Below are 12,461 nucleotides of genomic sequence, written 5' to 3'. Positions count from 1 at the left end.
TATAAATAAATACTTTCGCTTTTATCGAAAATCCAAAGAAGGAAATGTGTTTGTAGTGTGCAGGTCAAACACACATCCAAGGGGGCAATAAAAAACGTTAACCTTTTAAAGTCCTCATTAAAAAACAATTCCCCTCCTTTAGTTACTTTTACACCTAGTGGTCAAACCAGGAACTGCAGTCAGCTGTAATGAGTGGAGGTCAGTCGGGGCAGGACTCAAGCTGCCCCCAGGCTACCCCTTCTCCACCATCATGTTTGCTCTTTATGTTTACTGCAGGTTTTCATTGAGAATTGCAGAGTTGCCAAAATCTTATATTTGTAGTAAATTATTTAAATAAAAAATTAGATACATCTCCGAAAACAAAAAGTGTAATTGCAGAACACGAGCCTGAACTCAGATGTACAGATGTTTTCTCATTTCCTTATGTAAAGGAAGAGAAAAAGAATCAACACTCGACTATCACCAAAATTTTAACAGTAAACAGGACTCGGGTCTCTTTTTAGCAACAATTTTCAAGCTATCTGACCGCACGCTGTTCCCATCACAACACCTTCAGCACAGCGTAACTGCTACATCACGCTGAATAACACTTAGCATCACACGCTGCTCAAAATGGCTGCTGTCTCAGATCGTCTCGCTCATGGATCGTTTTAACGGAGTCTGAATGTTATTGTAAAAATGTAAATCAGGAATTATTTAAATACTGATGATTATTATATTTACTTTGAATATTAAAAAGATTAAGCTCAGTAAAGCTGAATCCTGATCTGGAACATGACGAATGCTCAGCGTAGCCATGCTAGCTCAGGTTTATTCCAAGATCCTGAAGCACACAAACACATCTCTGAAGGCCTAGAGGTGGTGCGCTGGTGGTCATAGTTTTAAAAAGAGAAGCTGAACTTCACAAACTCTAAACTCATCTTTTAGCTTTTCTTCAAAAAACAAATCTCAAACAAGACCATGTACAGATTTTCTTTTAACTTTTATTTGCATAAACAAAATATTGTGCATTACAAGTTTAAACTTTAGATTATCAAATAATCTTAAACATTGAACTTTGCAAAAAAAAAAAAAAAAAAAAGAAATTAACCAAAACACTGCATGATTTTCTTCAGCAATCAGCCACAGGGTTTGGATTGTAAAGTCCCAGGCAGCTGTCAATCAAACTCTCAGCCCCGCCCTGAAGCTAAAGCCAAAGCCCCGCCTCCTCTGCATCCTCTTTATGAACTCCTTCGTCTGTCTTCCTTCGCAGGGGTGAGCTCTTTCTCTTTTAGTTGTTTAATAATAATAATAATAATAATAATAATAATAATAATATTTAATATTAAGGATGCACGAGGCCACGGGCGGAGTTTTGTTTCATCCAATCAGAACGCATCGTAGGGTTTTGGGCTTTTTTTCGGTCTTAAAAAATGATAAATTTTTTTAGAAAAAGAAAAGGTGAAGAGATGAAGGCAGTGCAGTGCATAGTGAAGTCTCGATGGGAAGTTTCATGACGTTCCTGCCTGCTTTTCCTGTTCGATGGCTGCAGAAATTAAATAAAAAAACGATACTGATTTACTGATTTGTCAGTATATAAACATATAAATGTACAATTTTGCTCTGCGTGCTAGAGATCAGAGATTACACAAACAATAATAATCCTTTATATTCCTGCCATAAATCCTCATAATTCGTGTTATTTTTGAAATAAAAAAGAAATCGTACTCTCTTTTGAAGGCAGAGGATTCTTCTCCTGTGTCTCGGTCTTCTTCAGCTTGGTCTTGTCAAAGCTGGCCACTTCGTCCAGGTTGGGTTTGTCTGACATGATTGTGATCTCTACAACAATAAAAAGCAAAACGCGAAGGTTACAGGGTGTCATTTTGCGATAAATAAATATCCACAATAAAAATGGTCATTTTTTACGAAAAAATTCTCATCCTGATTTTGGTGGAAATCCAGAAATACACAAACAACAGAATCTATTCTAAGCAGATGTTTGGTAATGCACAAGCTTGTGAGCTTCATTAATAATATGCATTCTTTCATTCTGTAATTTATTTTATTTTCCATTTAAAACTGCTGCATTATGACCCAGTCTGGTATCTGACACCGCCCTATGAGCGACACTACACGTCTAATCATCAATCATTATTATTATTATTATTATTATTTATATTTTTGTGATTATTATAATCCATATTTGATTGTGTTGATTGATTCCCTCTCAACCCTGCATCACATCACATCACACAGAGAAGGATCTGAACAAAGAGAACGTCGCTCCTGATGCTCTTTTTCCACCCTTTCAACAAGTGACAATATTAATAAGATCATTAGTCATCATTATTACACCTTAATAACTTGATGTCATTAATCACGATGTAGCAAAAGCTTTTTACTGAACACGATTTTATTCTATAATAAAACACACACATGGTGAATTTTTCTGGATCATTTGGAGATCTGAGAGAACATCACGCTGCTGTAAATAATGTCTAATGAATGATTAAAAATAGGATTGAATAAAGTATAAATACTCACCGTAGTTGAGAGCAGAAAAATAGAGATGTGAGGAAAGAGCAAAGCGCTGTGAAGGCACACAGGCGGACTCAAGCCTTTTATAGTCTATATGCAAATAAGCCTGTTGTCGTCACACATCTGATTTACATACAGCCAATGAGAAAGAAGCCAGCCAACGCCCCGAAAAAGCATGCGACAGCGACATCTGTTGGCTATTATGTAAATAATAATAATAATAATAATAATAATAATAATAACTATAACAATAATTATTGTTATTGTTATTATTATTATTATTATTATTATTATTATTATTATTATTATTATTATTATATAAAAATATGTAATTAAAACAGCAAGAATTATTTGTGTGTGTATGTGTGTACAAATAATTCTTGCTGTTTTTATATATATATATACATACTTACTCACCCATCCAAATTATTGAATTTAGGTGTTTCAATCACTTCTATAGTTACATGTGTATAAAATCAAGCACCTGGGCATTAAGACGCTTCTACAACCTGTGAAAGAATGGGTCGCTCTCAGGAGCTCAGTAAGTCCCAGCATGGTACCGTGACTGGATGCCACCTGTGCAATAAGTCCAGTTGTGAAATCTCGTGGTTTTAGTACCAAGTGGAAGCGATTTTTAAGACCACGTAAAATCACAGAGCGGGTCAGCGGATGCTCAGACATGTAGTGCACAGAGGTCACCAATGCCAACTCGAATGCAGTGGTGTAAAGCACACCATCACTGGGCTCTAGAGCAGTGAAGACGTGTTCTCTGGTGTGACGAATCATGCTTCACTGTCTGGCAATCCGAAGGACTGGTCTGGGTTTGGCAGTTGCCAAATCATTATGATGTGGGGATGTTTTTCATGAGTTGGGCTCAGACACCAGTGAAAAGACTCTTCAGCATACCAAGACATTTTGGATAATTTCATGCTCCCAACTTTGTGGGAACAGTTTGGGGACGTCCCATTCCTGTTCCAACACGACTGCACACCAGTGCACAAAGCAACGTCCTGAGTCCTGAGCTCAACCTGATAGAACACCTTGAAATAGAGCGCAGACTGTGATCCAGTCCTTCTCTGGAAGAATTCTGAAAAAATGGTGAAGAATTCCCAGGAACACATTTCTAAAGCTTGTGGAAAACCTTCTCATAAGAGCTGAAGCTGTTTTAGCTGCAAAAGGGTCAACATCATATTAAACCCACTGGATTAAGAATCGGCTGTTACTCAAGTTCATTTGCATATGTAGGCATACAAACGAATACTTTTGGCAATACAGTGTAAATATGTATATATATTTATGATAACATAACAGTGATACTTAAAAAAATTTTCAAATAATTCAGACAAACAAAATGTAATGTGAAACAAATTCTGACATTTTATTAACTACAAAAGCAACAACAGATCAATTGTATTATTTATAAAATCACACAGTACCACCGACATTTCTTTTCATAAAAAACTACTATATGAGAAATATAGAATAAATATTGGCTATGGGACAGAAAGTGAAAGTGTTGAAATGTATAATGTCACACACAATACTGTGTAGTTGATTCTTTCTCTTTGGGTTTATTTTTGATAGAGAAGTATCTGGAGTAGATGTTGCTGTACATGTACTTGTTCTCGACCCGGATGGAATTTCTCAGACACTGCCAGAACCAGGGTTCCGCGGCGGGCATCCGAGGCCACTCGAGCACGCTGTGGCTGCAGAGTCTCCGCCGCAGACGCAGGAAATGTGAGTCCTGCAGCACGGGTTCGAGTAGCAGCAGCACGATCACGTCCTCGTTTTCATCCAGCAGACGCTGGTGCGCCAGATACATGGCCATCTTAAATGAGCCGCTGTTTACGTAGGAATGAGTGAGGACAAAGACCGTCTTGCGACTCTGGCGAATGCTTTGGGTCAGACTGTCCAGGACGGGGCAACCGGGCAGCCAGTCACGTTCTTCCAAACAGACTGGAAGGATGTGATCTCCTTGTTCTTCCAGCTGAATCCGGAGATGGTTCAGGACCCAGTCGGAGACCTGTGGGTCTTTCGTGTCATAGGTAACAAAGGCATCGTAGACATTGTCTCCAGAGCTCAAGTGCTGGTACCCTTTGAATTTGGCTTTTGTGTAGTAGTACACGTATGAAAAGTCCCAGTAGAAGATATGCATCAATGTTGACAGAACAGTGACGCTCAGAACAAGAAAAGTGGAGAAGCTGTAGAACAGGACGACAACATTATTATCAACGCAGTCTTTCATATCAAAGTCGACCACCTTCATCCCTTTATTCGGAGTATTGCATTTCACCAAAGTGGCCAGTTTTGGAATTTTCACTTTGCTGTCAAATATCCAAAGAACAAAGTCCATTAAATTACAGGTGCAGCGATAGGGATTATTATCGAGCCACAAAGTTGTCAAAACATTTTCTCCCTTGGAAGGGAAGGTGGACCGATTAATAGTGGTTAATTTATTATAACTCAGATCCAGCATTTGCAGATTAACAGCATCGTGGAGAAAATTGGTGGCCAGCTGAGAGATTCTGTTATGGCTCAGGTCGAGGAAACGCAGAGACGGGATGTTCTGGGTTATGTTTCTGGTGATGAAGGTCAAGCTGTTGTAGCCGAGAATCAGCTGCTCGAGTTGCGTGAAGGTACTCATCAAAGTCCAGTTCAGGTCCGTCAGGCCGTTGTGGTTCAGTCTGAATCGTTTTAGTGTGACAGGTAAGTACTTGTAAACATCTTTGGGGATGGTCTTGATGTTGTTGTACGATATGTCGAGATGCGTCAGATTTGTTAAGTTCCAGAAAAGTTGCATGCACATGTATTTTTGCCAAAGCCTTCCCAACTGATTCTGCTGGAACTGGAGCTCAGCAAGCGAGTCGCTGATCAAGTACTTGGTTGTTAGAGTAAAAATGCTGTTGGAGCTCATATTTAAGACTCGCAGCTTTGGTAAATTCTTCAGGAAATTCAAGTTGTGGGTCACACCAGGCACTGTGAAATAATGTGGGTTAAAGCTGAGGTCGAGCACCTCCAACTCCTTTAATTCCTCGAAAGCGTGATCGTAGGCCAAATCAATCTTGTTGAAGGACAAGTCTAAATATTTCAGGTTTGGCAGAGTTGCGAATTCGGTTCCATTTAATGCTGAAGCAAAGCCATTTCCGGATAGGTTGAGACAGGAAATGTTCGTATATCCCTCAAATTGCTTTGGGGAAATGAAAAACAGATTATTTCTGCTCAGGTCCAACACACGGCCAGTAGCGAAGCACTCGGGTTTAACGAGCCCTTTGATAGGCTGATAAGGTTCTAACTTTCTTTCAGAACTCGTCTTTGTCAGGCCTGGGAGGCTGAAGCGTATTGGCTTTACGCTATTCCCTGGTTTTATGTCCTCGGAGTTAGTGACGGGATACAGTCGGTTTTCTGACAGGTACAGCAGGTTTAAACTATGAAATTGTGTAAATACTTCTTGATCCACGTTCACAATAAAATTTATTCCGATATCTAACGTGGTCAGATTTTGCAAATCATAAAGATAAGTCAGAGAGTTTTTTTGAATCTTTCTGAAAACCAAACCTTGGAGGTGCAGCGTGTGAAGACTGGACAAGTTGGCAAAGGCTGGTGAAAGGCGCACAGTTTCTGGATAAGCTTGTAATCCATAATTAAAAGAGAGATCTAGTTTTTTTAGAAGCCTTAAGTTACTTAAAAACGATCCATCCTCGATCTGACTCATCAGGAAATTGTAAGAAAGGTAGAGTTCATGCAGCTTTGGGATGTTCTTGAACCAAGCATTCTTGATGACAGAAATAGAATTCCCAGCCATATGCAACAATTCAAGATTTCTCAGTTGGTCAAAAGCTCGTTCGTGAATATCGATAGAGCCGTTGGCACATGGAATGCAGGGATACGGAGCATTGTGACATCGTGGACAATTTCCCTGGATTTTAAGGGTTCTGAGATTTGGGAGCTCCTTGAAATCGTCTTCTCCGATTGAAGATATCATGTTGGAAGCAAGTTCAAATGTTATTAAGGAGGCAGGCAAATATCTGGGGACGTTAGTGAGGTTATTATATGACAAACTCAGATGTATTAACTTGTCCAAGCTTGAAAAAGTTCCATTATCAATCTCAAAGTGCATAAAACAGCGATTCCCATAATAGCAGTTTTTGGAAAGATAAAGATGGGTCAGATTTATCACTTCGGAAAAGCTTTGGACTCTTAGTGAGGAAATTTTGTTACTGTCCAATCTCAGTTCTTTTAAAGACTTCGGAAGCTGTGCAGGAACCTCTGAAAGACCAAATCCGTTAAGCATCAAGATTTCCAGGTTTGTAAAATTTGCAAAAACTCCCGCGGTGACGTTCACGTGTCGATTGTGGTTCATCCAGTTCAGATTGAGATATTTCAATTTTTGCAGGTCTTTCAGATCTTTCACTGATATGTTCTTGATTTTATTCTCAGATACATCCAGATGGGTGGTGTTTTTAAATATCTTGGGTAACATTTGCAACCCTCTGCCATGGCAATCAAATGTAACAGTGCTGAGAGTATAATTCTGGTGGATATCACATGGACTGGTCCTCAGGAATTTTAAATCCAATGTGCACACTGGCAATCCGAACAGAAATGTAGGTATCACCCAGGACATTACCAGTATCCAGTGTTTCCAAGCCTCCTATAAAATAAAAAGCATTGCTAAATAATTATCAGTAATAAATATTTAAGTCAGCTATACATACACATTTATATTTATATTTATTTCTAGTGCACAGTTTGCATTTAAGAGAGTAAAAAGTCATAGAAAAGAACAATATTCTAATGTATAATTCTGAGAAAATGTTCTCACCATGTTAGCGATATTTCATGTATTGTTCCTTTATGAGCCGTCAGCCAAATGAGTGATGTGGAGAGATTCATACAGAGTCGCCTCTGTGGAAAAACAGGAAGTTTTACTCTAACTGCCAGCCAGCATTTGTTCTACTTTGTTGTTATAATAAAACTGAAGGTTTTTGCCACCTGGCGATCAGCCAACTTAAATTAGATCTTTGGTTTTTCCCCAAAACTTTACATCAAATGCTCTGATACGACCTGCTCTGTCTGGCCAAATCAGTACACTGAGTCTCTGAGCTTTACCTCAGAAACAACTGGCTTATTTTTAGTCCTCTGTAAGCAGGGAGAAGTGCTGGGGATTCACTTCTCGTTCCTCGTTACAGATTAATCTGTTTCACGGATCATTTTAATCTGTAAAATTTGGCAGTTTAATTGTAATAAATGCAGAAGGCTGGAGAGTAAAGACAACCTCAATCCTAGCTCAAGGTGTAGTTTACGTGGTGCAACACTACGACATTTCAGCCGACAACTCTTAAAGACAGCGATCAGTTTTATGCTGGATGTCTGAAGTAGATTTATGGCAGGCGGAAATTAAACAACAAGTGAGATATTTAAAAAAAAAATGCAGTGTGATGTATCTGAGTTTGAGGAACTGTTCATGCATCATGAATTCATGCATCATGCTGACAATGCAGACTTTTCTAGAGCTACGAGGGGGTTTCTGTAGATTTCGGTGTTGACTTCTAAAAATAAGTTTTAGTCACGAGCACTTCAGGTTTGAATGTGAATACAGATATAGAGGTTTACACATTAAACTGAAGGAAATAATGTCACTGTATTTCTGTATTTTATACTATAATTGAACACAATTGGGGAAAAAAATTACAATTTATAATAGATTTAATTTTATTTTTCAAACAATACAAAAACACAACTAAATAGTAAAGACAGAAAAGTACAAAACATATCGTTGAAACCATTTTTGTACTATTGAGCTCTCCTTCTGCGATTGCTCGAAAGATGTCGATTAGCAACTCATCATGTTTAATTTTTTCGATATTTTGCATATTATGGAAGGAGTCTCCAGTGTCAGTACCTGGTTAGAGTTAAATCTCTAAAACCTGAAGAAAAAAAAGAGCGACTGCTGAGGAAACGAACGTTTTGTATTCGTTGTGGCATCAGTGGTAACAGGAACTTCCTTCTATCACATTAAAGGTAACATCAAGTAAAACATTTGGTGACCCATAAAAGAAACACAAAACATAACACACTGCATGGAAGTAAAAATCTGCTACAGCGTTTCCTGGAAGAGCTTGTTGTAGTGCTTTTGGCTTTCAGTGGCCATGAGGCTCCTGAGACAAAACCAGAAATACTGCTGGGTTTGAGGATTCCTCGGCCATTCCAGCACGGATCGTTTGTACAGCCTCTTCCTGAGTCTCAGGTACTTGGAGTACGTGGAGGAAAATCTTTCCAGGAAAATCAGAACAATGACGTCGTCCTTCTCATCCATGAGGCGTTGGTGTGCCAGGTAGAACGCGGTCTTGAAGTGGCCACTCCGGATGAAGTGAGTGGTCAGGATGAATATAGTACGTTTGCTAAGCTGAATGCTTTGAGAAAGGTTCTCGATGAGGGGACAACCCGGAAGCCAGTCACGATCTTCCAGGCAAAGATGGAGCCTCGGTTCACCGTGTTCTTCCAGTTGTACACGGAGCTCCTGCAGCACCCAGTCACTGACCGCCGTGTCGGTTTTATCATAGACTATGAAGGCGTCATAGGCCGTGCTTTCAGAGAGAAGGCGACGGTAGCCCTTGATTTTGGCCAGGCAGAAGTGGTAGATGTACCACACATCCCAGAGAAAGAGATGGCTGGAAATGGACAAGGTGAGGACACTCAGGATCACGGACGTGCTCAGGATACTGAGAATGATGGACAGAGAGTTATGCTGGCAGGCCTGGAGGTTGAGAGAGATAACACTCTGGCCATGCTGAGTGCCAGGGGAAGCACAGGTGACTCCAGTGGCCAGTTGAGGAATGTTCACAGAAGTGCGATTGATCCATCGGACAAACCACGTGGCGTTACACGAGCACACAAAGCGGTTGTTGTTTAAAAACAGGACCTCTAGCTTGTCTATGACATCTTCTGGAAAGCTCGACTCTTCAATATACTTGATTTGGTTATAACTCAGATCCAACTTTCTCAGGCTAAACGCACCCTGGAGGAACTCTGGGCTCAGCCTCACGATCTGATTCTTGCGCAAAACCAGTGTCACAATAGATTTCGAACAGTTGGAGAGCTTCGCAGGAACGCTTGTGAAGTGGTTCCCGCTGAGGTCTAAAACCTCCAGGTTCTGCAAGAACCTAAGACCATCCCAGGAGAAGGATTTCAACTTGTTGTTTGTAATGTTGAATTCTGTGAGTGTTAGCGGAAGGTTTTGAAAAATCTGTTTAGGAATAAAGTTCAGGTTGTTGTGAGAAATATCGAGGGATTTTAAGGCTGTTAGTTTTTTAAAATAGTTGTGATATCTTGTATCACCATCTCTCCATAACAGATCGAGGCGGTTGCCTTTAAATTCCAAATATTCCAGTGAGTTACTCTGCATCTCTGTGTTGGTGGATGTGGATATTTGATTGTGGTTCATTATTAACTTGGTCAACTTGCTGAGATTTTTAGTAAAATTTAGCATGTGGGTCAAACCCTCTGCTTCGAAATAATGATTGTTGTAACTGATGTCCAGCACAACCAGATTGCTCAGCTCATTAAACGCCTTGTCAAACATCAAATCGAGCCGATTGTGAGAGAAGTCCAGGTATTGTAGATTTTTAAGATGAACAAATTCAGAACCATTTAAAGCTTGGCTCATTGCATTTCCTGACAGATTGAGACACCGGAGCTCGTGCAGATTTAGGAATCTTGAATGTAAAAAAAAAATGTTGTTCCTGCTGAGATCCAGCGTTTTTCCAAACGAGCTGCACTGTGTGTTGAAAGGACTCAAAGTCCCAAGCTCTTTATCTTTACTTTTGCAGCTTCGTGCATATTCATCATATCTGAAATAGTGAATCTCTCTCACTTCTTCACTTCGGTACTGAGAACCTCGTGACATTGGGGAAGTGTCGTCTTGCTTGAGAAAGCCACGTGCCATCGTCAGGGCAGCTGCATGCTCGGCCTCCGAAGGTGATGAAATCTTATTGTCCGATAAATTGATGATGTGGAAACTTTTCAGCCCTGTGAGGATGCTCAGATTTGTCAACTTGATGAAGTTCGTCCCGAGATCAATCATTTCAAGATACTTCAAAGAAGTTAGAGGCTGGATATCTTTCTCTTTGAGTTCTTGGAACACAAAGCCTCTGATCCTCAGGATCCTGAGGGACTTCAGTAAAGAGAAAAACGAAGAGAGGTTTAGTGATGAGGGATATCTCTGGAGCTCATAATTAAAAGATAGATCTAGTTCCTCTAGGGAAGGCAGTGAACGAGGAAAGGAGGTGTGTGTTATGTCTTTCGCTAAAAAGTTGCTCGAGAGGTCTAACACTTGAAGTTTCTTGCAGCCTTTAAACCATCGAGGCTGCACAGTCGTGAGAGAGTTGCTGTGAAGCCGCAGGATTTTAAGTTTAACCAAATTGAGGAAGGCATCTTCAGGAATCTGAATGGGAGTGCCGTTAGCGCAGGGGACGCACGGGAAAGGTGCGTTATAACAGCGGGGACAGTTCCCACTCAAATCCAGGATTTCTAACTTGGTCAGGTTGTGAAAATCCTCCGCTGCTACTTTCTGTATGTTGTTGTTGTATAAGTAGAGCTCCTTGAGACTCGACGGCAATCTGCGAGGCACGAAAGACAAATTGTTGGACTTGAGCGACAACAAAGTCAGTTTGTCGAGCTGCAGAAATGCATCGTCCTCAACGTAATAGGATCTATTGCATGGGTTTCGGAAGTAACAGTTCTGGCCGAGGTACAGAGTCTCGATGTTGACAAGGTCAGTGAGATTTTCTTTTAAAATGGAAGAAATGCTGTTCACCTCGAGGCTGAGAAGCACTACGTTTGGAGGAAGTCCTTTCGGGATGCTGGAGAGCTGATTTCCATCCAGATAAAGTGACTTGAGAGTCTTTAGTTGCCAGAAGCTTCCGTTATCAACTTGCATGCTTTTTGTGCATATGTGGTCTTTCGGGCCGACCTTAATGGGCACACAGTTGCAGCGTATGTCGATCTCTGTGATGTTGCTCAGGCCGAGGAACGACGTGCTGTTGATGTGAGGGATGTGGTTGATGGTAAGCGTCAGGTTGGTGGTGTTGGAGGGAATCCCCGGAGGAATGGATGTTAATTCCCTGCTGGTGCAGTCCACTTTCACTTCGGTGTCGTTGCTAATTCTGGACACGTCACATTGCAGACTTTTGGGGTACCATTCGGTTTTCCCGCACACAGATGGACAGAAAAGCAGAAGGATGGCTATTTTAAGGATGACGATCCTTCCTGCCATCTAAGGGGAACAATGCGCATATTAATGCTAACATAACACACTGTAGAAGCAACAACCTGCTCAAAAATATATTTGAATGCCACATGTATAAAAAGATACACTAAATCTGTGCAATATAAAAAGAAATAGGACAGGGATCATCAGAATGAAGAGCTCACCTTCTTCTTGGGCTCTGTCATCACAGCCTGACGATCCCTCTACGTCTTTCACACTGCGAGCTGAGACTCTGAAGATCAAATTCTGAACAATTGTTACCTATTTGTGTTTTTTTCCCCCTTTGACCATGAGAACTTTAAACCATAAAGACAAGTGAGAGTGGTTATATATAACTTGGGTAACTTCCTCATTATTAAACCACCTAAACACAGGTTCAACCCAGGCCAAAAAAACAAAACAAAAAAATACAACACAATAACTGTGTGGAATGAAGGTTTATATAATAAACGGAATAACGGCAAATAATCATTTGTTTCTATTGTTGTATATAAAATCTTGAATCAGTTGAATGTTTAACACAAATCTTTAAGATTATAAGAACGTACACTGGCATGTAAAGAAGGTACTCATTTGAACGATTTACGCATAAATGAAAGCAAAACCACAATAAGAGGGGAAATTCTTCTGCAGCTTTTCCTGAGAGTCACTGGGGACCAAACAACCTGCAGTGCCA

The 12,461-nt window shown here is 40.3% G+C and overlaps 2 protein-coding genes across 2 annotated transcripts; both read right to left on the bottom strand.

Annotated features, from left to right (window-relative positions):
* Nucleotides 1-963: 963 nt before the first annotated feature.
* Nucleotides 964-2,633, bottom strand: tmsb4x (thymosin beta 4 X-linked). The gene is made up of 3 exons (XM_083537411.1): nucleotides 2,524-2,633; nucleotides 1,708-1,818; nucleotides 964-1,525 (listed from the first exon to the last, which is right to left on the bottom strand). Exons 2-3 carry the CDS (start codon nucleotides 1,805-1,807, stop codon nucleotides 1,491-1,493), a joined length of 135 nt encoding a protein of 44 aa, XP_083393537.1. The 5' UTR covers nucleotides 1,808-1,818; nucleotides 2,524-2,633; the 3' UTR covers nucleotides 964-1,490.
* Nucleotides 2,634-3,871: 1,238 nt separating this feature from the next.
* On the bottom strand, nucleotides 3,872-12,389 carry LOC310722780 (uncharacterized protein). Its single transcript, XM_083535455.1, has 4 exons — nucleotides 11,950-12,389; nucleotides 8,619-11,791; nucleotides 7,688-7,712; nucleotides 3,872-7,168 (listed from the first exon to the last, which is right to left on the bottom strand). The coding sequence occupies exons 1-4, from the start codon at nucleotides 11,968-11,970 to the stop codon at nucleotides 4,049-4,051; spliced, it is 6,339 nt and encodes a 2,112-aa protein (XP_083391581.1). The 5' UTR covers nucleotides 11,971-12,389; the 3' UTR covers nucleotides 3,872-4,048.
* Nucleotides 12,390-12,461: the final 72 nt, after the last annotated feature.

This window comes from Silurus aristotelis (assembly GCF_946808225.1).
Source record: "Silurus aristotelis genome assembly, chromosome: 3".
Lineage (NCBI taxonomy): Eukaryota > Metazoa > Chordata > Actinopteri > Siluriformes > Siluridae > Silurus > Silurus aristotelis.
The sequence above is the reverse complement of the archived record's forward strand: the minus strand, read 5'-3'. Positions and strand labels throughout refer to the sequence as shown.